Source organism: Necator americanus, chromosome II, assembly GCF_031761385.1.
Source record: "Necator americanus strain Aroian chromosome II, whole genome shotgun sequence".
In the NCBI taxonomy this organism is placed as follows: Eukaryota; Metazoa; Nematoda; class Chromadorea; order Rhabditida; family Ancylostomatidae; genus Necator; species Necator americanus.
The window spans coordinates 185,830-212,482 of NC_087372.1; the positions used below are offsets into that span (position 1 = coordinate 185,830).

The following is a 26,653-nucleotide window of genomic DNA, read 5'->3' on the forward strand; positions in this document are numbered from 1 at the left end:
CTAAGCTTCTTTCTTGGAACGAATTCCGCTCGAATACGAAACACAGGTAGAACTCAAACCGTACCAGTCTTTCTTCAACGTCAATCAGGAGCTGGAATTGAGTTTTTCCTGGATTGAAGATGTATTCGTATTTAGATTTCGCACTTATAATGTGGGTGGTGCGCAGGTCGAACGGATTCGTTGCGAAAGCAGATACATAAAGGAACCATAGCACATAAGGAAACTGGTAGTTTTTTCGCACTCTCTCTCTCTCGTAATTTTATTTATTCGTTGGTCAAGCCTCTTTTTTTTCCTTTTTCTCGAGTTCTTTTTCACTCTTGAAGAAAAAAAAGAAAGTTTCTTTTATGAGTGCAGGCTTCCAAATCTATGCAATTTTTCTTGCAGCGTAAAGAAATAGCACGAAATAGTCGTATGCAAGAAAGAAGCTGTTAAGCACTGAAATTAGGGTAGTTGAGGTGGTCGATACTGTAATGCTGGTGGCCCAGCACAGAATCGAGTTCTAATACATGGAATGTATATCTCTGAAAGTCTTTCCAAACTTCATCTTAAGTGATTGTTCTGAGTGTTGCTAAGGTGTGATAAATCTTTGTGATCTTTGTGATAAACTGCTATAACCCGCCTTCTCCAATGACTTCCTGGCACGTTTTGAAGCCATAGAACAATAGTGGAATAGAATAGACAAATTCTATGTTCGCGTTGTTCATCTAATCTTACAGGATCATTGAGCCAAAGTTGTCCACGAAATTCTCAGAGGTTTGCGTGACTGGAATAATTAAGTAAAATTTGGCGGCCTAGATATGATTTTCATAATCACGGAATCCTAGCTGACTTGCATGCATATGCGGTGAGTTATTGGTAGTTTTTTTTTTCTTTTCGAAGGAAAATATTTATACTCCTTGAGGAAGCTTCACCAAAAGCGCCATGTGTTGTTTGTTTGTGTTTGTGAATCGTTTTTGGCTTACCATCTTCAACCAAGTTTCCACGTGATCAATCTATCTATCCAAACGCTGCTCAAGTGTGCAAAAAGATGATTCAATACACTTCCTGGATTTTCCGCTATTGTAAATTCTCGTAGACCAGGAGCTTTGACAGCTTCTTCCACTACTAATTACCAGAGACTTTATCCTTATCCTCAAATTTTCATGTTCTAGAACCTTTTAACTAACTATGCAGTTTATATTCTATTTTTATATTTTAGAATGACCCTTTACATTTTAAGCATTCTGGTAATTCACAAGTCATCGTAGAGGCCAACACACGTTCTAAAACATTAACGATGACTTGCAAATTACCAGAATGCTTAAAATAAAAAGATTCATTCTAAAATATAACAGAGAATATTAATTGCACAGTTAGCTAAAAGGTTCTAGAATGTAAAAATTGTAAAGGATAAAGTCTCTTGCGCATCAATCCGCTTGGGTTAAGCCATCGCGCTTTACTGAAATACGGAGTCGCTAAGTTATTAGAACGCATGTTGGCCTACACGATGAGTTGCGTGGGCGATGCGATAAATCAAGTTAGTGTTGTTACCCTCTCAGACATGGCTGGTACAGTGGAGCGATAATGGAGTCACAGTGGACCTTATGTCAACTACGTTACCTATTTTATGAAAATAAGTCGCAACAGTTATAATAAAACATGCAACGTCAATAAATGGAGTTGGATGATTAAACGAGATATTATTTCGATGGATGAACAATTCTTGGGAATGGTGTAGCGCTGTATTAAGAGATTCTGCTGTGTCTGCACGATGGCTCGCAACGTCACTAGACCAAACAAGCCTTTCATCTTATCATGGATGTGCTGGTACTGTACCTGTCTGGAAGGGCTAAAACACTGATTTTATGTATCGGTTGGCTGCCACAAATCATTAATAGGCAGCACTCGCGATCGTAAACTTCAAACGGCCTTAAATTTAAATCAAACGCGCTGAAGGATCCTAAAGAGATCGATTAACGATAAAAAAGGATAAAATGCACGGCGTTGATCATACGCTATGTAGGTGTGCCTACGATTTCGAATTCAAATCGGAACAGAAGTTTGAGGTTTATGAACTCGTGTGCAGGCACAAACTGACTTTCGGTGGACAGTCAATGTACTAAGTCAGTGTTTTTATCTCCTTAGACAACTTTGGCAGCAATTTAGTGACCCCGGACGGATAAAAGTTTGATTGACTCTAAGGCGATTTAGAACCGAACCTCTTTCCGAATGCGCTACACCTGCCCATGACTGATCAACTGCATCACTTTTTCCTTTATTGTTTATCAGTTTCTCAGGAGGGTGAACAACGGATAACAATCCTAAGCGAGAATTAAAGCTGTTTTTCGAATTTTTTTCTTAATGACCGCTTCTTTTTTCACTTTATAGTGGGGTCAAAATGACATAAAATTCGGTGCACTTGTGTAAGCGTGTCATGCAACCGCTTTCGCAACTGGACCAATTTCCAGGGCGTTTCGACTCGGCTCTACCAACAGATGACTCCACAGAATTTTCTATAATTGAAGCAATATTTTTCGACCACCGCAATCTAGACATAAAAGGAGAAATGTTCACTTCACCTAAGCGAAGGAACTCTATTCCAATCCAGTCCAACTACATACTACGAACCTACATTGTTCACGGTAGCAGAAATGCTAACTTTTAGAAATGCAACGTTGCCGCAATAGCATGTGTGGTAGTCCAAATATTATGCAATGGCCACGTCACTTTATTCACTACGACATGAAAAGTATGTTTTTCACGTTGCAGATTCTCTTTCAAAAACCTCCAAAATCCAAAAAATGAGATTTTCTCTCGAATTTGTTGTTTAGAAAATTTGGAAACATCTAGTGGTTATGAACAGTTTATATTTCTTACTGTGTTATTGCTGTTCAGACGAGTTCTTTGACGAAATTTTAAGGTACTGTCGAATCTACTGCAGTACTTCGGTCGCGTTCGAAAATCAGACGCTGTCGAACATCGTTTAACGCATATCAGGTGACAGAGTGTCCTTGTTTGTAGATATCACCTTCTACAAAATACTTTATAATTTTTGAGTGCATAGCCGAAAGTGTTTAGCTGTATGTGCTTGAGACAACATTCCTGATCACTCAATATCCAAATATTGCTGTACGGGAAGAGCTTGCCGTCAGATTGAATCTATCCGAACCAAGAATACAGGTAAAGTTAATATGTTATTCGCCCGAATAAATAAATTGAAATAAATTCGAGAATAAAAAATTTTGAAGTGGCAGCGAATATCCTTCGAACGATGTGAGGAACAAAGTCGTCTTAAGAGAAACTACTTTGAATTAAGTTTACATCGCCTTGACCAAAATTTACACGCACAGAACAACGCAGCAAGTTTGGATCTACATTAAACTCCAAGTTTTGCTCATTTTGCACTCACTTTTAGTGTTCTGAAAAAAAGATTCTGTCGGTGAAAGTAAAAAAAAATCAGTACACATATCTTATAGAACAAGAAATCCTCTATCAAACGCTGCATGACATTTAACCCTTTCGTTATCATTACCTTTGAGAAAGAAAAGGTCACGACTTATTCCTCTACCAAATATCATGAAATCATGACAACTGTACGTGTGGCGAAGAGCGCAAAATGAAAACGTGACCGCCGCTAGAAGAATACACGTTCGCCGAGATTGCTTTATTTTAGGTATGGTTCCAGAACCGGCGTGCTAAATGGCGGAAAGACAACAGAACCGCACAAACGACGTATGTTGTTGTAGGACAACCGCACTGGTGTTACCATTCAAGCACAACTCAGAAACCACCAACAATGGCGATCAAAAACGACGATGCTCCTATCGACTTGTCCCTGAAACCTCGTCGCGATATTCCGAATGAGTCATAGATGTACTGTTTTCAATAAAATGGTTTAGAGTCATGAGTTTTGCTAGTTCTGGTTTTTCCTCAGTCTCTTTACTCCCTGCAGTTTTTCACATAAAAAGTGCACAAAGCTAAGCTGTCCGCTCAAAATTAGATTTGGCTGCCTAACGAGGCGTTTTAGAACGAAGGGTTCTATTTGTTTCCAGAATTTACTTAGTGTTCAAGAACCAACACCAATCATAATCCCGTATAATAGTGAGTTTAGTCTGGTTATGTTTGTGTATGTTAAAGAAATGCTTTATGAAGTCCTTATGAAGGCTTTATGGAATGGCTATCAGCTTTAATTTGGTGCGACAAAGAACGGGTCCGACGTCCTCGGATTCCTATTGCAGTGTCAGATAGAAGTGATCCAAACCAGAATTTAAGGATATCCTCGAAGACACACTAAGACGAGAAATCGCCCAGAAGCCTAACCGAATAAGCGAGCGCAGTGGTACTGGTGCGGAAGAAAGACGGTACGCCTATGCATCAACACTTGGGAATTAAATGAACACTCAGAATTTTAAACATAGCAATTCCCTATGATTGGTTATATGCAGAACCTTCAAAATAAAAATGTTTTTTTGTGCTGGATTTACCAGGAAGATGTTGAGGAACATTTTTGTCTGAGGAAGCCAAGTACAAAATGGTATTCATCATGTCAAAAGGTTTATGTGGGTTTGTGAACTGCAGTTCGTTCGTTTGTACTGTCCGTGATTTTAGAAGTTTATAGACACTCTGTAGCCAAGCTAAAAGATCGCGAAGTACTTGAATACTTGCTTAGATCTCCTCTTCATTGATCGTAACGATTCGACATCGTTGACAGCCGTTTCTTTGAATTAATAAGCATTTTCGCAACGCAACCAGAATATAATCAGTGTCGAATCTTGATCAAAGAAGAATAACTAATGATCACATACAAAGGTAGATCTAGAAAATCGAAATTGGAAAAGAACCCGTTGGTTTTTCATTTTTTTCAACAACGATAAACCAAAATAATAAAATATGTAAATATATATTATATTATGTAAATATTATTATTATATTATAATATAATTATTATATATATAAATAAATAATAATATATATATATATATATATATATATAATCCTAGCATGATCTTTTCGCTGGCATCTTAGAAGTCCAATCATTTTTCACCCGCCTCACCTTACCTCTGTCCGCTCTTATCTTTCAATTAATCTTCGTTTCTTACCCGCGAATTTTTGAACAACTTATCTTTTGGGAGTCTAGTCTAGGAGTTTTGGAACGAATTAGACGTGGTGAACGAATCTGCGGTGAAATCTAGAGATGGGGTTGTAGGTCGTGGAATCTGGAGTGGTTCCAATCATGTCTTCCAAATCGTTGTAAGAAAAAACGGCCTGAAAGACACCGTTTTTTCACGACGATTTCGGTTGCAACGTGCCATCTTTGCGCACGCTCCGCATCCACGTGCGAGCGGTCGAAGATCAGTGGTGTCTTCTCATCAGCCTATTCAAGCTAAACTAATGGAAGGCTGTTAGGAATGAATAGGAACGTGTACATAGAAGGGCGTTCTAACGTACCTCGTAGGACCTTCTTTAACGACGATTTGGGAGAGATGAATGGAATCACCTGGATACCGCAATCTACGACCCAATCTCTAGCTTTTGCCGTGGATTCCCTCCCTATTCGTGGTAAAAAGGATAAAGGATAAAGTTTCTGGCGTTAATCAATCCGCTTGGGATGCGCCCCCACGTTCACTTCAATTCAGAATCGTTTGAGGTTTACGAACGTGTATCTGGCCCATACAATGACTTGCAGTGGCTAGCCGATGTGTCAAGTCAGTGCTTTTATCCTTCCAGACAAGTTTGGTACCAATTTATCGACCCCGGAGGGATGAAAGGCTTGGTGAGCACTAGGGCGGATTCGAACCTCCGATCGATCGTGCAGCAAGCGGAACCTCTAACCGCTACACTACATCCGCCCCTACTAATCCTGGTATGCTGCTTTTAATGAGGTGTTTGAGAAAGTGGATTGCATTTATCTACAAGTTCCCTTACAAAGAACTGGAACCAAGACTGTCAACTATTCTTATTTATTGCTTGATTTCCCCTAAAAAGCTAAGGCTTGTGAAAGCGAACCTCCAGTAGGATCGCTAATTTTAGACAGAAGACGAAAAAGGCGCGAATCCACGTCTTTTTCGTCTTCTGTCGCCTTGTTAATGTGTGCCCGCAAGTAATTTTTTTCAGGAACTGTTTCCTTGGTAGGTTTTGAAAGTTCTAATTATATTCAATCGGTAGAGCTCGCGCTCACGAATCTATTGATGTGTAGATAATATAATACAGATCAAACTGAAGCGAGTTATGAAAAAAAAAAAACGAAAAATGCGCGGATTCGTGTCTTTTTTCTGTCGAAGAATTAGCTATCCTACTGTACATGCTCGATCGTTGGTTTTTTTCTCTTCCTCGAATGTTATCCAGAGTTATTTCGAAATAAACTTTGTGAGGAGATGACCATTTGTATGGACTACTACGGGGAAATTCTCGATGGTCGATATTCAAGTGCTTAACATTTCCAAATGATCTGAAGCAGCCTAACTTCCATTCTATTGCGCTGCAATCCACATCGGCAAGAAGTGCTTGATTCTGAGCACGTTTTTAGAGAAAAACTCAAGAACTGGGTTTATTTCAATGAAATGTATGTACAGATCCACTTCAACTACCACTATTCCGATTGCGATGCGTCATGACAACAAAAGAAACGCCCAACGGAGCTGCGTCAATTGTTGCGTCGTTGTCCAATACGGGGAGATGCCATTGCGCGGGAAACAAGGAGTTTTGAATTGCCTCATGTGGAGTCGGTTTCTCTTCCCATCAACTCTCGTTTCTATCGTGTTATGCTCTATTTTTCGGGGAAAACTCCGTTTCTTGCCGCTTTATATTATATTTCCAGTTTTCGTCGAAGTCATTTTTTGAACTTATTCCGTCTTTAGCTCAAGGTTTTATGAGTCGCCTTTCGTTATATTTTATTCCGCTCATGTTTACCTTTTTCTCTTTCACCTCCAGAAATCAGTTTGAGCGTAGTGGTGTCTATTTTTTTCTGGTAAGTACCCCATTTGAACGGCGATCGGCCACGTTCGATCGTAACGTCATTCAACGTGCGCCATTGGTTCGGTTCCTACTGTGTCTGCATTTTAGGGACAAGGATCTCGTTGTGTTTTTCTTTCTTGTCGCTACGCCAATGACAGAAGTCGAGATGAAGAAGCCGCAAAGTGTGAGTCTTGACATTATTGACATAATAAATGGTAAAGACTTCTTTTCTTGATTCCTTATAGAACCTACTACATTTCCGTTCCTTTTCCCATTCACGTTTGTTTCCACAACCAGATTCCTTCTCCATGCTTCCTTCTCCTCCTAAAATTTTTTCCTAGGTTTTCCTTGACCTTGAGAGCTCTTTCCTTAATTTTTGACGTGACAATATTTCGTTGTGAACTCTTCTTCCTCATACTTGCAACACTTTCTGTATTACTCATATCTTGTAAAAAAAAAAGTCCACGTTGAAAGCAACCAATGCATAAAGTCGTGCACCTGAACTAAATACTCAGATAATAGCGCGATTCTATCCAAAGAAGTTGTTTATCATAGGTGCGGTAGGGAAGAGTCGGACCCTCTTCAAGTGAACCTATGGTCCGGCTCCTCCCTGGCCCATGTAGTGCAACTCAAATGATGAGGATCCCTTCGAAAACCATCCAAAAGTGAAGGTGTCCTTTTGCTAACCCTTCGAAAGTGAAGGGTGGTTCTTTCGCCAATACTCCGAAACTGAAGGGGGTCGGAGCACCGGCTCCGACTATCGCATGTATGTTGTTTATATTATAGCAGATCTTCTATTATTAGCTAATAACCTCACAAGGGCCTTATAATATTGTTATGATTTTTATGAACTGCGTTCTGATGATCTGCTTTCTTCTACATTAGTCGTACACTGGAGAACCTATTAGTAATATTGAAGCTATTTTACTCTAGTTAAGGTTTTGTCAAGTAGATTTATATAGCGCGAGAGAACTTATTGTTTTCGTTCATTGTTTTATCACTACCACCTTTTCTCCTCGTTCTCTCTAAAGAAAAAAATTGCAAAATCTTTGGATTGCAGCCTAGTGCTGTTCTGCGAAATATCATTGACCTCACTGAGGACTACAAATCTTCGGCTGTTGTTCTCAAGCAGCGTGCATTATGAATCAACTTAAATGCTCTCTTTAAATGAGAGCATATACTTTTTGATTTTACGTCACTTTTGACATGAATCTATTCATTCTTCTCAGGAGGGGTTACTACATTAGTCCTGCGCTTTCCCATTCAAATATAGCAACACCTTCAGCTTTATTTTCCAGAAGTCATTTGTCTGTCTCTCTCTTGTTGTTTCTCTTTTTTTTTGCTTTATAAGAATAGTGTTAGTTTTCTTTTGAAACCGTCCCGTCACGAACCCCTTCAAAGAGCTAGGTCGTTTTTGTTGAATTTTCACGTATTTTGATACGAATTTTGATCCCACTTATTTTCACACGCTCCTGAGGTTCATAAGCGAATCAGAGTTCGTAGTTAATGGATCGAATTTTGCTATTCTTCATTGACTTTGAAAATTCCGTTCATATTTAGGGTTAATCGCATAATTAAGTAATGTTCCTCATATGAATTTCAAAACATCGAGTTTGGAACAAGATTTCTCATCGTTTTCTATACGTCGTTTTTTATAGGGGATTACGCACCGCCTCATCAGAAATAAGCTCTTTATAGTTCGTTTAAACTTCTTATAGTTGCCGATTCAGAGTGACAGGTGCAGAATGCAGGTTTTTTTTTGCACTTCCTTCGTGCACGCCATATGTCCGGACAATGCACGCAGTTCGATTACCAATTTCGTTGTTTCTAGCCCTGCACGAATAGGAAAAAGTGAGACTCTTGAAGGGAACTGAGAGGCTGATGCTTCTTTGACGTTTTATTACACGTACAGAAGAAGTGTAGTTTTGCCTATCATACCTATTTTAAGTAATCACTCAGACCTCTAAAAACTTTGACTATGTTCCCTGTTAAAGTTCTGTTTTGAGAAATTTTATCTAGACCAATTATGATCAGATGCGAGAAATAAGTTTCTCTCAGAAGACATCAATGTTTCTGCAAGTATCTGCCACTTGAATCACCTTAGACCTAGTTTTTTCGTCCATTATGAAAGCAAAAGTGGACTTTCAGACGTAAGGAGCTCCCGTTTTTCAAGTAGTATGCATCTAAGTACAGTAGTACTTAGCACAATGAAAGGGAAGTATACCTTCACTCCGATTATCGTTACTACCATTACTCGTATTATGAAGTCACTCACAATGACTTGGAGTTGTTATTTGTAATTTTATTCGCTTTTATGGAAGGATCTGGAACAGATACCATTATTTTTAAAAGGTTAATTATTGGCAATTAGGGCGCGTCTTTCGTGATTCGATCATATGAGGCTAGATCTCAGCTCTTAGTTAGATGTTTAGCTAATCTTTTTGGGAGAGAATAAAGGCTTCGTAAAAAAATGTCACTTCTTCAGCCTTATTGTTCTGCTGTGGAGATGAAGGACTAGCTTAGATATGTTGTTTATCACAGAAGCGTTTGGATTTCTTTTTTACACATCCCTCATATATTTTATTGGTACACCTTAGTGTTATTACAATTCAAGTTGTTTAAATGCTATATAACGTTGACATCTTGGACAGACAACACGTGTACCATTTAGGGCTTCTATAAGCAAGTTTAGAATCTACACCCTCCGCCTCATGCACCTCCTCAGCCTCCTCCACACGCTCCTAAAACTTCTAAAGATCCTCAAGCAGAGCGTACATTGGAATTAAACGGACATGTTGGTCTTGACGCCCTACCCCATCAGTTGGTCAAAAAGTCCGTTGAGGCCGGGTAAGTTTTTCATCTTCAATCTATCGCTCTTTTACGGGTCCGATCGTTCTTGACGCAGTAGGGGGTCGGTAATCGCAAGTTTTATTGGAGTGTAAGAAGTGAACTGGACGGCATAGTCTTGGTTTTACAATGACCAAATGGAAAACAGGGTCTTTACGTTTTCTATATGTCTGCTGTTTCTGTTTCTGAGATGTAAAAAAGGGAGCAGGACACCTGTCTTCTGGTAGTTTTATTTCTCAACAAATCTTAATAATTCAGTTACAGTAGGAGAAGAAATCCTGCGCCCAGTTTCACCCCTTGTTTTGGTGTTTAAAAGAAATCCAAGGTAGCTGAAGAAGGTATTAGTAGAAAGTTTAGAGGAAAAAAACTTGTGAAATGAAGCTATTTTTCGAATGCGGTTCAATTCAAAACGTGAATAAGAGTTGGCATGGATACCGTAAATCTAAGGTCATTTACTGCAAGGATATGGGATTGTCCTTTGTTTCCCAAAAACGGGCAAAAACCATCCTATCGGCGCATTGCACTTTGAATAGCCCCTGGTAATAGCAGGCTCCAAGAGAATGGAAGGAAAAGCGAAAGCATTGGTAGCATTGAAATGATTGGCAGAACTAGGTAATAGGAGCGCTGATCAACGCTTTAGGCTGAGTGATTTCGATGCCAAGGCACAGCGGTATCCTGACTTCTTCGAAGTGGTGACATAAACGCTTGTCAAACTAGCTGGTGGTGGTTAAAATAAGATCTAGATTCAGATACAACTCTTATTACCTTTGGGCCGTAATCACTTCAATTCAGTGCACTAGTGACTGCATAAATTACTTGTTTTCATCAGTGAAGTTGTAGTCTGTTTATTGTTTTAAATCGAACCCTAACAATCAAAAGCAGAAGAAGAGAGCTCATTTCAATATGAAATGATTCGTTTCGTTTTAAAACTATTTTTAAAGGAAATTTTTCGCACATTTCAGATTTCAATTCAACCTTATGTGCGTAGGCGAGACGGGAATGGGGAAAACAACCTTAATTGAGTCTCTCTTCAATATGAAACTGGATTTCGAGCCGTGCAGCCACGAGCTAAAGACAGTCGAGTTGCGCACAAGGGCCTACGGTTCGCACTTTTTGTTTCCCTGCATCTATATCCTAATTCTATACTCACACTCCTTTTCTAAGAATTTTTGTTCACTTTAAATTAGAGTTTGTTCTACTTTGGTCTTTTCATCTATAGAAGTTGCTGAAGGAGGGATTCGCGTGAAGCTTAGGCTGGTGGAGACTGCTGGCTTCGGAGATCAGTTGGACAAAGATCAAAGGTTCTGGGTTTCGTATTAGTAACCGCTTGATGTGTAGTGTGTATGTGTGTGTTTGTTACTGACCACTCAAATTCGTTGCATTTCAATATATGCTATTGCAGGTTATTAAAGACTTGAAATTAAGAATGTGCTGGCAAGATTCCTGCTCGAATTTTGCTCAGATGTATTAAAGGGTTTTATTTAGACTTTTTAGTGCGCGAGTGATAGTGGACTATTTGGAGGCACAATTTGAACGGTATCTACAGGAAGAGCTAAAAGTTCGTCGTGCGTTGAACTACTTCGACGACTCAAGGATACATGCTTGTCTGTATTTTATATCGCCGACAGGACATGGGTGAGTTGTGAATAGAACACGGCTTATTACTTCCCAGAATGTTTTTTTTTACTGTGAAAGCGCAGGTGAATGCAGTTGGGTTAGCTTTTTTTAAAATCGGATTCTCTTCTTGCTGAGGCGTTAGTTCCTCTTTTCCTTCCCTTATTTATTCTAATTCCAATCGCATCGAAGTACTACCATGCTTTCAACTTTTGGATTATGGTTATGTGGACGCAATTCCTTTTTTCAAACAACTGTTTCTAGCATCATGTAAGTATCCAATCTGTACAGTATTTCCTAAATCTGCGTAAGAGAATACTACTAAAACTAAAGATAATGTCCATATGATCTCGAATTAACTCACCGGTTGAAGGCACCATCTGACACTGTATCCGATGCTGCTTTCGATGTATATCGGCGAAATTAAAATCTACCACATCTAATACGCATTGTAACATAGCTACATGACGTGCAATTGTATCCATTCGTCAAATATTCTAATATTACAATATTCAAATAGTGGGGTCAGTACTGGTATCCTAGTCATGCTAATGATTGTCTTATTAAATTCTTTATCATCTTAATTGTGATATTTTGTCCAGAAAACTTGGGATTCAGGTAGAGCCTAAATTTCCACATTCCAAGACAGCGATCATGGTTTTTCTGATGTTGGGCTCTATCCTCTAATAAATAATGTTGGTTAAATAGTTTGCACAATTCCAGCCTCAAGAACAGCAAATACATCCATTTATCCAGAGATAACTCTACACATCCCTAGGATTTACGAGACAAAATCGCGTAGAGCGAATTTCATCGTTTCTTGCTTTGATCGAAAAAAAAAGATTTTTTTTGAAGCGGTTTCGTTCATCAACCTCTTGGCTGTGAAGAGTTACATCATCACCTAAACTAATTTCTTAGGGAGAGACAAGTGCCAGTGGAGTGCGCATGTGCATCCTAAACATAATGTTTTTATCTGTTTTACCTCACCTAACTCATCTTTCTCAACTTTCTTTTAAAACAATTTAGGAAGTAAATCTGAATTTTTCATATATTGATGAACTTTCAACGAGCCTTCTGCTGAAAATTTAGCGCTAAAATTATATTGTGTGTCGTAAATGAAGTTTAGCTTGAAGAAAAGATCTATGACGTTGCTTTTGTTCAACAATAATTATTATATTAGATCTATTCCTTCAATGATATTCGAGACTGAAGATTGGCTGTATAAAAACTTAAAATGATTATTTCTGTAAAACTTCGTAAGTCGTACTATTACGACTGCTATCTTCAGCGTGCGAATTTGATTTATCGCGTAGGCCACCCTCTATGGTATTGGTCGTATAAATCAGTGAAGATCAAAATTAGGTTTTACGAAGCGAAGAGATATGGAATTGTCAGCGGATGTGTTCAGCTGTACGAACGTACGACATTGCTACTGCAATGTACACTCTTTTTTGCCTGACACACATATTCCATCTCTTCTCTGTCCTAAACTAATCGAATTTTAGACGGTAGAAGGCGTTCGGCGGGGGATTATGAATGGTAATTTATTAGCTACTTCTATCTATTTTGTTAAGAAGAGGGTTTCGAGCCCAACTTCATTGTGGGACTATCGTTAAATGGTAAAACTTGGTTCCTTTTACGGAAACTCATGAGTATTTAGGTCGATGATGGAAATTGTAGCTCGTTCATGAAGTGGGAAGATTGTACTTGTTGACCCTGTTTTGGGCCTTCATTTTGTAGGAATTGTCACGATTGTAGCACTTGAAAGGAGCGAAATGATTTAGCTACAAAATAAAAGTGTTTATCACATGTGCGTGAATGCGTTGGATTGGTGTTCGTACGTCATATCTCTAATCTCGATCTCGATCTGCTACGCGTTTGACCTCATCTGTACTATCGGCTTGGCTGCTGATTTTGTGTTTCTGCAAGCGCCATCGATCTGTCATCTTTTTTTAGTATATTCACTCTCTCGAATTTTGGTACTAACATTAGTGTCATCACTGTTTTCATGGGTTTCTATTCGACCGTGAAGATGGTGGTGGTGGCGGCGATGGCTGAAGGGGCGACCATTTAAATGCCCGAAAAGGTCATCGGGCGTGTATTTTTTGATTTCTTCAGTCGTCTCAGACGACTTACCTATACCGACTGCAATTTCGCTACATTTTAGTGGTTTTGACTCGTTCGTTGACTATTTTTTTAAATTGATCTCGGCTCTGATGAAAATTGATGTAATCTTATTTTCAAACGAGTAGTGTTTCTAGAAATATGTCACTAATTTGTTTTCATGAGAAGAAATAAACAGTGCTTATTTTAGAATGTACTGAAAACGACACCGGTATTGATAGGTTTTGCACGGACTATGACCAAATTCCAATCTACTGTGATTTTCCGATTAATACAGATCATTTTATGATATCCTGAGAGAAGTAGTTACCCACGTTCACTTTCCGAATGCACACCAGACAGCACATTTACTTTTGGGAGAAAAGGGTGCTCATATGCCAACTCTGTAACTTCCCTCTTATTTTCTTTCATTCTTTCTGTTCTTTCTTCAAGTTTATATACCTTTCCAACATTTTACCAACTTTGACACGGAATGCTCCAAACATCTGCAACATCTTACCTACATCACATTTCCTTGTTTTTTTTTTCTGAAATCCCGTGTTTTATTGTCTACCATTTATGCTAGGATTTTTTCCCTTTCAAAATGCTTCTGAACACAACTTGTTTCTCTCTCTTATGTAAGCGGAATGAGTATTCTGTATGTCTTGCATATCTTTCCAAGTTGTAATGTTTCGTCAAAGTTTGAAACATGACCTTTCCTTCTTGCTTTTTCTTATCGAAAAATCCCATCAGTCGCTACTTTGCACCATATTTGAATTAGTGCATTTGCACATTTTTTGGTAATTCATGCGCCCGCAGAGGATGTCGCGAAGTCCTCGACATTGATGCTTTGTTTAAGAACGGTCAAAAACATGGAATGTCCTTAATTTAACGACAAGTTCTTGCCCAGGCCCTTTGCACGAAGAGGATCCTGCCTGAACAAGAAGTGCAGCGCTGGTTATTCGTACTTTCTGTTATCTTCTGGGCTTGTCGGAATTGAGAGCTAAAAACCCTTGTTCTTCGCGCATGATCCTGTCCTTCGACGAGAAAAGCACGTTCGCGGCAGCTGTAGAGGATTTGCCTCATCAACAGACTACGAATCGACTTCCACTTCGACCAACAAATTCGGTCGGGTTTTGTTTTGAAAGCAGAGCTGCTTCTTTTTTTCTTCCTCGAGTTGCCTGGTTACATATGGAACAACGAGCAGGAGTTTTTGTTCCTCCCAGGTCTCCTTCGCAACGCCGCTCGTAGCGGCGTTTGCAGGTCAAGCACTCATTCTGGATGTATTTTGCTGTTCGCTGCACTTTTATATAAGTTGAGTGCATTCCACAGTATCTGTATTCATCCTAATGTTTGATGGAATTTAACCTCCTTCTATTTTTTCTCTTCATATGTGTTTCTGTTCAAAACCTAGAGTTATTGCTTCCCTCCCGAGGTTTTGTCTTAGTATGAGGTACAAGGGATCGAGCTCTTAGTTCAGGCTTTTTTTTCCCGAAAATTGGCACACGTATATATATCGCAGACTGGAGCGGAAGTCTATTTCAAAGACTTCATTATCATATCATGAGAATTTTACTGGTATCATCTGAGAGAAAAAGGGATTTATGAGAGAGACATCCCTTTTTGCAGACATTAGTGCAGCTTTTTTTGCGCAGTCATGTACTCTACGACATTTTCTTTTTTCTTGCTGTCAAAATCAAATGTTGTTAAATTTAGCGCTAGTCACGTTCATAGATTCTCAACCAGTTTACCGTTCTTAATACAAGACTACCGTATTTTTCTCAAGTTTTTTTTTTGAAGATTTTGGAGCCACAACTGGGACCGGGTGCGCCTGGCAACAATTGAAGTATAGCCTAGATCGAGGTCAAGATCCGAGCTCTGAAAAGTAGATACCTGAAGACTGTGGTAGATCGAGACTCAAGCCGAACTATTCAGTCTAAAGTAGCAAAAAAAAAACGGGCTTAAAGAAAACATTATCTGAAATTTTGGTATCTGAGGAGAACACTGCTAGACCCCTCAGAAGGTGCAGCCGCAGAAGTCGAATTCTCCCTGAAGATTTTTCCCATGTTGTGAATACAGATTGCACCGCAGAGGACATACTCTATGAATAATGAGATGATATGAATTCTTCACAAGACGATGTGATTCGAGAATTCATGAACATGTAGCCTATCATGACGAGAGGTGAATATCGCAGTTTTTTATGGGTAAGGCTGGTACTGCTCTCCGATTCACTCAGAGATCTAAAGACTCAAGATTGAGCATGAATAATGAATCTCTAGGCGTTAATGGTAAATTCACTGATGGACCCGACTACAAATTTCCGAAAAGCTGCAGTCTTTTCAAAAGCCTTCAACAAAGTCTGGCGGTGAATTGTACTGATTTTTATGGTAATTAGGAGCCAGATAATCAGCTTTCAAAGCAGCGAACTATCCAGTCCCTGGCAGTCAGCTGTGCTATCGTTTGCTTCGCTACTAGTGCGCGGTTTTTGCGAAATGCCCTTTTTTGCTCACATTCACTCGTGTTTCTTCAAACGCGAACGTCGTGTCCTTACTAGTTTTTCTTACGTTTTTGAATTTCCTCGGAGGTTGTATGCCTCCTCTAGCTCAACATCGATGACCTCGAAATGTGCCGTAGTAATCAATATGCACCTTCAGTGGTTACAGATTTTTCCCCCTGTTTAGCTGAATCCGGTGCTGCGGTACTCGGCGGTGTGTTGGTAGTGATCTCAATGCTCGTAACGCTTCTACAGATACTATTCTTTATTTCAGCCGGTGGTTATACTTCTAGAGCGGTTCGAGGCACTTCTATTACTCGATTAGCGTCTACATAGTGAGCTGGATATCCGGTAGTTCAGCATTAGTAAGAGTTTGAAATATATTTCGAAAAAGGTGTTGACTGAGAAAAATTTTCCCATTCTCTGAAAACTTTGCAATCTTTGTAGAAAGAGCTTCAGAAATAATTTTGTTTGCTGCTTTAATGCGCGGTTATTCGATTCGATGTATATACTGAAGAGCTGTTTGAAAAAAAAAATGTGCGGAAGGATTGTATCCTTGGTAATTAACAGTTTGGATACCTTTATTTTGATTGTGTTCATAGAAATCTCGAGTTCGGCATTATTTCTGCAGGTCACTTCTTACACCCATACCTTTCTTTTATTTCCGGTTTGCATATTTGAACATTACATAAATATTTGTTCCTAACGTTTTTTTCTCGAGTCATCTCGGACAAAGAAAGGATCATGTGCTTCAGTAGGAGTAATGAATTTCCCGCTCTTTCACTCTTCTTTTCTTCTTTCTTATTTTCCGTTTAATTTTCTTTTCACAGCACCATTCTTTCCACCTTTACAGGTTTCACGTCACCTTTCATTCACCAGCTAAATGCTGTACAAAACATCTTCCACTTAATGTTTGAATATTTTGACCTGGAAAGGTGTTAATTTAGAACTGAGATCCGTATTGGTTCTTCTGGATGGGCGTGGCTTGGCCTATGTCCAAGGACGCTTTACGACCGCCCTAACGCACAGATACATCGACGTGCTAGTCATCTTTTCAAAAGTACAATTGGTTTTTTAGTGCTTGCGCTACCTAGCGAACAGGTCAACTGTGATTTCCATGACTCGTCACTGCTCCTCCCCCCTAGTTGGCTTCCAGTTCCAATTGTTTGTAAAAAAAAATATGTTTGTTAATACTTACAAAAAAGTCGTTGCCATGCATGCTAGGACGTTATTCGATTCGTTTCTGGTAATGCGTTTGCCTTGTTTGGCCTTGAGGTGCAATTAAGATTTTGCGTTTGCCTCCATTTTCTGCGCTGCCGCTGTTCGGCCGCTGCATTTCCGCTAACTGTCCATCATCCGGAATTTCGCTATGAGGTGGTAATTGTATAGTGTTCTATTCGGCTGAACTATGCGCTGCTAGCCGGCAGCAATACGTTGTCCTTTAGGGGTTCATAGAGCGAACGATGAGTCATTCGACGAACGGCGATCTGACCAAATGCTCAGCCCAGTGACATTTCAGATCGCCAAGACTGCTACGGCTCGAGCAGTGAATGTGTGAGTCAAGCGACGCCGAGAAAATGCTGTGTGGGATTTCTGTCTTGGGAAAACTGCTTCTGCTTCGGCTGCGCATCCCTATAAATCGTCCGAAATATTCGGAATCTAGTCTTTATAGAGATGCGCAACCGTTTTCGCGACTTCATCATTACCAGCAGTTTCACCCTTTAACGACTCATCAGTGATCAGCGAACAAGTGCCCACCCTTCTCGATTCTGTCTGAGTAGCTCTTTGAGTAGTCTGACTTTTTGTTTCAGGTGTGTGTAACGCTATCATAATTGTTAAAGTGTTAAACTAACTAGTCACAGCCAATTCATCCAGAAAGCTGTTGTTGCCTTCTTTTGTTTTATACCTTCAAAACAGAAGATTTCCTTCTCTCTAGGATGTTTCTACCTTTTTGTATCTAACTGTAAGAATATTTGTAGCTCTTTCTCTGATTTAGCTCCTTGACGCTCCTGATCTTTGAACATAGTTGATTCCGCAATGTTTTGATGTTGACAGGCTCCTTTTTTGACTTTTGGTCTTAAATTAGCAATGTGACGGAAAATCATCTAAAACATTTTCCGTCAATGGTTTAATTTTTCATGGAAGTATGTTGTTGGGGAAATAACTACTGAAATTTGATATCGGCGCTTAATTTGACTGTTACTTATGTATTAGTTGGCTAAACTCACGTCTTTTATCATACACCTCAAGGTATAGCATCGCCGGTGTATTGGTGTGGAGGCTGCGGAAGTTTTGCTTGGATACAGATCAAGCCTAAAAGGCATTTTTTTCACTTGAATGTGGCTCTCGCAATAAAACGGCCACAAAATTTAAAAGAATAGTCGAAGGAATGGGCATAAGTATTCTGGAAAAGTAGCAGAAAGGTTCACAGAATTAATTAATTTAAGGAGTACGTAGACATACACTGAACCTATTAAAATGAAGATCTTTTGAACCATTTTCGGAGAGATAACCTAATTTTTCCACATATCGTCACCTCGATCATTCCTTATTCTGTTCGTCTCATCGGTATTATTGTCTAAGCTCAATAGTGCATATGTGATTGCTGTTGTGGTGGTAGGTTTTCTCAACGATGTTATCTGAAGAAGCTTCGATCTCATTCTGAAAATCACTCTTGCCACACTTCGTCGTACAGACTTATTCAGAAAAATTTCAGAATGTTCTCTTCTCTGCACCATAAAAATTTCCAGTCTTTTCAGTCCAAAGTTGGAAAAAGAGCAAGCTGTAGAATATTTGGCCTATTGAAATTTTTCTTCTGCTTTTTTTAAATATAGTCTTTTGGACAGTCCAGCGTCAATAACAATCATGAAGTTCCAATGCGAGCAAGTACAAAATCCAGTGTCTTTTCGTCGTAAAGGCAATGAAAACTGCATAGAACTTACTCTTTCTTTCTGTTCTATTTTACGAGCAATTTTCCCTTAGCTACTGCTTGTTATTCCAACTTTAAAAGATTTCGGATAGTTTGTGGCATAGAACTGTACAAGTAACCGCGAAGCGATCATTACGAACTACTCGGACTTTTTCATATCTGATCTTTGTCCAGATGACAGATTTTCTCCCAAAGACAGTTCTAAGTAGAGTACTACCAGGTCCCTTTACTACATTTTACTATACTATTAGGGTGTTCGGAAAGTATCTGCCGTAATACGGCAAAATTTCAAAACAAAACAACTTTTTAACAACATTTTATTACTCGACGAAATAATCTCCATCAACATCGACAACCTTCTGCCAATGTCTCACAAGATCACGGATTCCTTTGGCATAGAACTCCGGCGACTTAGAGGCGAAGAAAGTCTGAAGGTCATTTTCGAGGTGGTCACGATCATCGTATCGTATTCTCTTTCAGGTGATGCTGAAGCGATCGGAAGAGGTGGTAGTCACTCGGGGGCCAGGTCCAGGCTGTACGATGGGTGCGGTAGAACTTAGAACCAGAAAATCTGCGCTACTGCGAAATTTTCGGCAGATACTTTCCGAACACCCTAATATAAAAAATAGCTTACTTTCAGTTTTCAATCATAACAGAGATGTATCTTTTGCTCCATCCATTTTAGCAAACAAGTTGTAGTGGGTCCAAAATTGGATCGAAAATAACTGGTTGGTGGCACTGTTCAAATTTTCTCTTGAACCTACATAAAACACTATCTTTAAGTAATTTGAAGTCTTCTTTTCAGCTGGGCTGGTAGTAGTAGTATAAAAGGTTTAGCATTCACGAAAAGTTGCTTATAGATTGTGATTCAGCAGAACTTCACTTGTAAGTTGTACGTGCAAAATACTGCTTGCAATTGAAGATGCAATTAAAAACGTTGCGTACAGGTCCTGAGAATTTTCGAAGTAGCGTGTTTGTTCTTTTGAAACATTTAGCGATTTTTGAACGCTCCTAACGATGGGGTTCTCGCGTTTGTAAATCATTTCGGGAGCGACATTCCAGCAGTACTCAGAAAGTATGAAGCGTACTAGTAGCAGAACAGTCGTGAGCAAGCCTTCAACGTTATGCGGCCTACAAATATGTATTTGCTTTGAATCTCTAGTTTACAGCGTTCATAAGGAGACATCGGGAAATTCTGGCCAGCTACTCCTTCCATCGTGCGCCCAAACATGCTCTTCCCCTGGAATATCGACTTATCATCTCATGACTTCTCTTCTGTATCTTTGTTACGTTCAAGGGACGTATTCCCAGGCACTTGTTGTAATGTGTGATGGGAACGAGTAGCTGCAACGAGGATGCACTTTTACAAACGAAATTGAACAAATCGTTGTGAAAACATTGACGATCGTTTATTGCACTATGAAAGTCGGAATGTTGGGGACAAATAATTCAAAAATTCTTTCGTACAATGAGTCTTTCCTGTTGTTCTTCACAAACAGACTCAATTTTTTTATTATCTTTCGCTCTATTTTCAAAAAAATCTGGTAGTATCGTGTGTATGTCTTCTACCTTTTTAAGGATTTCTGAAACTTTGGTCTTTGGCTCGGTCAGAATGTTGTAAAAACGGAGCAGTTAGCAGCATTTCGCGTTTCCAACCTGTTCGTAGAGATGACTTGGAAAAAATCTTTTGCTGTAGGGCTTAGATTTCTACTACATTCAGTTCAATCCTTTTTTGCATCCCTAACCGTGGCGACCGGAGCTAGTCTTGTTTTTATGAATAGCTAATTTGAACTTTGGTAATGGGAGTCATCCGGTCGCGGTTCTTTTCATCGTTGTACGACAATAGAAGAAAAAGTGTTACAGCTATTCATTTGGTTAGTAGGCCCGTTCCGACATCAGCTTAATTTTTGTGCAGCGCTCTTCCGTGTGGGGAGTTATTTCGGAGCCGAAGAATTGGTATTTGGAAATGAGTCAATTAGAAGGTGAATTATTGACAATTACTTCTTCAGTGAGGTCAAGGATTTGAAAGTGTAGGTGAGAGTGTAGGTGAGAAACAGTTGATAATAAGCAATTTAAACTTTCTGCCTCAAAATTATGAACTATTGAGTCTGTACCCTTACTTTTATTATTAATTTCAAAGTGTGCCCATGCACTGGATGTCACATTTCCAACTTTTTCAAGGCATTAAAAAATCCTTGTGAATCCAATGTGTTGTATTAAATGTAAGTCTGATTTTTCTTAGTTAAATTTGGGTTTGCTAAGGACATTCCACTGGAAAATTATCATTAGCATATCAACGTCATTCCCTTGAATCCGTTAAATTGTTGTCATCTTGAACTATGTATTTTCTTTGAATTTGCAATAGTTGGTCGACAAACTTTTGCCATTGAATTTCACTTCGCATTTACGTCCTCCGTTATGAGTCCTTGACTTACATTCAAGATAGAACAAGCATTATGTGATATTCTGAAACTGATCTCAACTGATAATAATTCCCTTCGTAGCAGAATCATCCATAATAAGTTGTCGTAAGAGATTTTCATCTATTGACTTCTCTGTTTAGAAGCTTCTAGGTTAGCTTTAGCAAATCCCTCATTTCATTGCAGCTCTGACCAGAAGAGGTTTTTTTTTTTTTAATTGAAGCAGCGATGTAATTTTAATGTATTGCTACCTAAAGGGATGCTATTCGTAATGGATCGAGAGCAGTATTTTACATACTGCAAACAGTGGAATTGCTTCAAGTAGTCTCGTGGGAAGTTGTATATTTGATTGAAAGCGAAGTTACAACTTGCGTTTTTGCCTTAACTGAGTCCGCTATTCGCCGCTCAGAATGGAATTTAATGGAGTTTTTTGTCTCTACTTTCCCGTAGCTATTCCACCTCATAGTAAATTCACAAAATGGATCATACTTATTTATGTAGATATGTACTTATGTTAGGGGAGTATTTAGGATTGTGCTGGTTGCTAGAGTATATACCAGTGCACTGATTTTATGGGCTAGGCTGATCCTTTTTAGATCTGTTATTAATGGGAACTGCTCGCAGAATTCCTAGTCTCGGATAACTTGTGAATCGCCCAGCTTTCGAATATAAAGTGGAAAATAGCGGTTTTTCTTTCCAACTATTCCCAACTTTCGCGGAACCACTTTAAATGAAACACTACCAAACAGTTGTATCACAGCAAACTTGTACTTATTGCTTTACGACCATCATCCAGTGGTTCTGTACCTGAGTTCTCACGCGTTTTTGATGTTTTTTTTTTCGTCCTCCGAATTCGAATCTCTCATGTGTCTTCAAGGACATCAGTTATATGTGTGACTCCTCCGTTCGGCAGCGATTTATTGTTATCTATTTGTTCGCATGTGCGAGTGTTCTGTACAGGGAGCGAGTTTTGCTGTTTTTGAATCTTTTCTCTCACTTCAAAAGTAGATCTTATCATCCGCGTTCAGCCTCAAGGCTCTGGACTTGGTGACGTTGCGTGAGCTCGCCAAACGGGTCAATGTGATACCAGTGATTGCGAAGTCCGACACGACATGCAAGGACGAGCTGACCCGTTTCAAAAATAAGGTAAGTGGAGCTGTTTCAAAGTAGTTTTTTTTTTTCTTTTCAGTGTTTTCTTGGTGACAACTAATGATTCAGAAGTAAAGCGCTGTAAAAAATGAGTCGGGCCGATGAGTATTTGGTTAGATATGTTACTCATCAAATGATTACGATATTTTTGACGGAATTTCCTCAATATTTCCAATTTTATCTTCTTGTGCGAAATAACGAGCCCGTTTTTATTGCATTTGTTTCCAGTGGAATCCATTGATGATCTTTTTTTTGCTCAAACATGCCAGCCCATATTATTGTAAAAAATGTTACTTTTGTATATTAGGTCACAGGCGCATTCATTATATTTCTATTCTCTTCTTTTGCCTAGCTTCACAGGACGGATTTTGCCAATATTAAGGTCTCTTTTTCATAGTTTCTCTTTCTCTGTGTATTCCTAAAAAGTTTTTTTTCTCTAATTTGGTTCTTTTATTTTTTATTGTCGTTCTAAATTTTTTTTCATTTTCAACTGTTTCCACCGTGTTTGTTCTGTGTGCCTTCATATGTAGAGACAATTGCATAGAACGAACAATAAGCGGACTACTTTTATACTTCCTTCCTTTTTCTGTAATTATTATTATTTTATTTTTATTATTTTATTTTTTTATAAGAGTGTCCGATCAATTTTGAGGGAATTTAAATCTTGTAATACGTAATGTCACCATGCACGTGTTTGAAGCGCACAATTTGAGCACAAATGTGCCGTACGAAGCGTATTTTATGGAGCACATCAAATGTCAATCACGTGCTGATGTCCATATCCATATTGTGAATTGTTGGCAGCTGTGCGGCGTTGTTTCGTGGATTAAAGGATGTTTTAGTGGGTAATTGGTCCTGTAGAAGTGGTGCAACATCTAGTTTTCTTTGTTTTTTAATTTTTTTTTTTTGAATTTAGACTTTACAGAGATTGAAAAATATCTGTGAGATCAGTTTTTGGACGTTGAATATTAGAGCAAATGTCAGAATCTGAGCGCTACCGAATACTATTGCCTATCCCTCTGCTTTGTTATAATTATGTTCAGCTATTTTCATTAACACTTCTTGGACTTTTGTTCAGGTGTATGTTTGGTCTATCTCTGTTGGATGTGCACCGTTTCTTTTCAGATAGTTCCTAAGTCTTCACTGTGTATCGAGAAGCTTCTTGAACTGAAGAATAATTGACTACTGTTCTTAAAGAATATTCAAACTCATTATAATCTCGATCCGTTAAACTTCCTGTGTAGATACAAAACGTCGCAGCGTTGAAACTCGACAGTGTTCTAAACAAATAAAATAACGCTGTATGCTAAAAAAAGAGAAGCAGTTATAGAAAGAAAGCTTGACATTTCCACTTATTTTAATAAAATGAACTAAGTTCGAACAAAATTCAATTGCTGATCCTTTATAATGATAAGTGACTCAGAAAATGAGCCTTGAAATGTGAATCAAGATTATTAATTTTGAGCCAGTTTCCCATAGTCTTAACCATTTGCCCATGTCCATTTGTCCCATTTAAAAGGACAAAGAGATCATGTTGAAAAATTTAGCACATTGAGTTCTGGATTTATGGTAGAGTTTTAGCCAGTATTTTGCTCCGAAGAGGTTAAATAGAGAATTCTTTAAAGTTGTGGATGTCTTCTTCTAGCATTTGCTTATTTATTAAGGTCAATGCCCAAAGAAAACTGGATGTCCAAAAAGAGGGAAAGTATACTGAAAAGAGACCTAAACAAATACAGTAACGCCATACAGGTATCCCTAATCGTATTCGGATTGCTCCATTATCCGAATACAATTAGGGATTTCGGCAAGAGTTCAGCATGTGTTTAAATATTTAGTGTTAGAGATCTTCAATACTTCTTTCTACATCTGAAATACAAAACGATCAAATATCTGCGCAGACATTTGGAAGGCCTGCAAACACCTTTACCTTGACCTTTATTTTTCTATTCCATTCTGCCGCTCATACAAGTGTTCAGGAAAAAACTTTTATTACATGACATTTACGTTTTCAGATCCTCAGCGAGCTACGCAGTCACAAAATTGAAATCTATCAGTTTCCGACAGACGACGAAACTGTAGGTTTTCTGTTGCCTTGTTTATATCTCCAATCGTGTGAATTATGTATAGGTGGCGCAAGCAAATGCGGAGATGAACAATGCGGTGCCGTTCGCTGTGGTTGGCAGCTGCGATTTTGTCAAGAAAGAGAATGGGTTGCGTGTAAGAGCCAGGAAGTATCCCTGGGGGATTGTTGAGGGTCAGTTTTTCTTGCTATTCTTTGGATGATTTTACTGTGTTACATCTTCGTTTTATGTTCCTTTTAGTGGAAAATGAGCAGCACTGTGACTTCGTAAAGCTTAGAGAGGCGCTGATCCGCACCAATGTGGATTCCCTAAGGGAAAGAACACACAATGTAAGTGTTCGACGATCGCCTATCGCTAGAACTTAGTAAATCATCCGTGCTAAAAAAAAATGCGAAAAAAAAACAAGCCAACAAGAATGCAAAAAAATGAGTGAAGTGGTTTGTTAACATAACGATCACGAAAGTTTGCACCCATTTAGGTGCTCTACGAGAGTTACCGCCGTGAGCGTCTACGTGCTCTGCAGATGGGGGATGGAGATACCGGGCCGAAGATAGTGGAGATGTATACATTGGTTAGTTTTAGGTTGTTTCTTCCATTTTCCCGTATTCTTCCTTCTTCATCTTTTCGATAAATTCTGCAATTTGCTCCATTTCTCGCAGAATCAGTTTGACCATTAAAATCATTTTTCCTTGATTTTAGAAGCAGAAGGAATACAACGACGAGTTTGCTCGCCGCGAAGTTAAGATACGTGAGGACTTCCAGAAAACTCTTGAAGCCAAAGAGGCGGAACTGCGGCAAAGGGAGGAAGCGGTCAGATATTTCTAATCTTTCTTTCTTTGAACTTTTCTATCTTCCCTTTCCCTCTTCCTTAGACATGTTCCATGTAACTAATCTGTTTTCGGAACCATATTTCTGCACTCTCTTTTCGTTGCAATGTTAGGGTAGCCTTCTCAAGAGGTAGTGTCCAGCCACGAGAGTTAACTTATGCATCTAGCAATAGCACGACGTATGCAGAAGTCAAGTATCTGTCAGATGTTCACTTTTTTACAAGGACATACATTTTACACAGCCTTACTGACTATTACATTATATATTCGCCTTCACTCTTCGATGGTTTAACCTTTCTCTTCCTAGAATCTGATAAGGTATCCTTCTAATTTACTACTTACACGTCGCTATTGATTGACAGAAAAAATTAAAAAGATCCCTGACGAATATCCTAAATTTTCAAGCGGGCAGGTTAGACAAAGTTGCACTCTCAACTTGTCTATGGCTTGAATGGAAGCTTTTCTGCTACTTATATAATTTTTATTCGAAAAGAACACAACTTTGACTCTGAAGAAAATGTGATGTTTTCCAGTTAAATGTCCGCTCTCGTGATGTAGAAGAGCAAGCAGCCCAAGAGTTGCGACGTCTCGATCAAGAAATCCGTAACCTCCAGGATGAACGCACACGTTTGCTGGCAAAAGCTGTCAAGAAGATGAAGAGGTGAATCTATGACGGAAAGCGTGATCTTTGGATCGTTTCTCGGATATATTGTTAAGACCTAAGTTCCCTACGTTATCCCTCGTTTTTGCTCCCGCTTTGTTTGTTATTTTGACTCCGTCTTTAAGACAACCATCCACGGTCAGTCCGCAAAAACATTGTTGCGACGTTTGTCTACAATAATCCTTCAGTAATCGAGCGTCATGTCGGAGCACTGATTTGAGCGATTCTATTAGTCAGTTGTCCGTATTCTTTCTTATTTTGCTTTGTATTGCTCTTTTTCCTCATTTTTTTTCGGAAATTGTACAAATTCATTCTGTTTGCCTGCAAGATTTCATCATTTATCTACACTGTTTTTTCTTCAAAAAAGTACTGGCTCAGTCAACGTTCACGGTTCTGCAGCGCAAGTGGGTGGAGCGCTCATGCAGTCACTACTCCGCCCACACACGTATCTTATCAGTGACATCTGCTCTCTGTCTTGCTTTTGTGAAAATTTTTGTTAACATCCTCTTCTATGTTCCTGTTGTTTGCGGAATGTATGTGTTGATTTTTGATCTTGTCCCCTTGTCGCTCCCGCCAAGCAGACCCTTCAATA

The 26,653-nt window shown here is 39.0% G+C and overlaps 1 protein-coding gene across 5 annotated transcripts; it reads left to right on the forward strand.

Moving 5' to 3' along the window:
• Window positions 1-2,646: 2,646 nt before the first annotated feature.
• RB195_016426 (uncharacterized protein) lies at window positions 2,647-26,241 on the forward strand (the record flags this gene model as incomplete). 5 transcript variants are annotated; one of them, XM_064182962.1, is made up of 22 exons in its annotated part: window positions 2,647-2,728; window positions 2,900-2,976; window positions 3,058-3,159; window positions 3,653-3,843; window positions 4,007-4,080; window positions 4,143-4,189; window positions 4,252-4,340; window positions 5,707-5,842; window positions 6,603-6,700; window positions 7,042-7,117; window positions 9,626-9,780; window positions 10,743-10,882; window positions 11,000-11,081; window positions 11,275-11,415; window positions 22,372-22,489; window positions 24,505-24,567; window positions 24,620-24,746; window positions 24,814-24,902; window positions 25,052-25,144; window positions 25,273-25,383; window positions 25,934-26,061; window positions 26,187-26,241. In XM_064182962.1, the coding sequence occupies 22 exons, from the start codon at window positions 2,647-2,649 to the stop codon at window positions 26,239-26,241; spliced, it is 2,274 nt and encodes a 757-aa protein (XP_064038840.1). The 5 variants fall into 5 exon arrangements, with proteins under 5 accessions (XP_064038840.1, XP_064038841.1, XP_064038842.1 ...); XM_064182961.1 differs by lacking the exons at window positions 5,707-5,842; window positions 6,603-6,700 and having other exon boundaries at window positions 11,266-11,415; XM_064182960.1 differs by lacking the exons at window positions 5,707-5,842; window positions 6,603-6,700.
• Window positions 26,242-26,653: the final 412 nt, after the last annotated feature.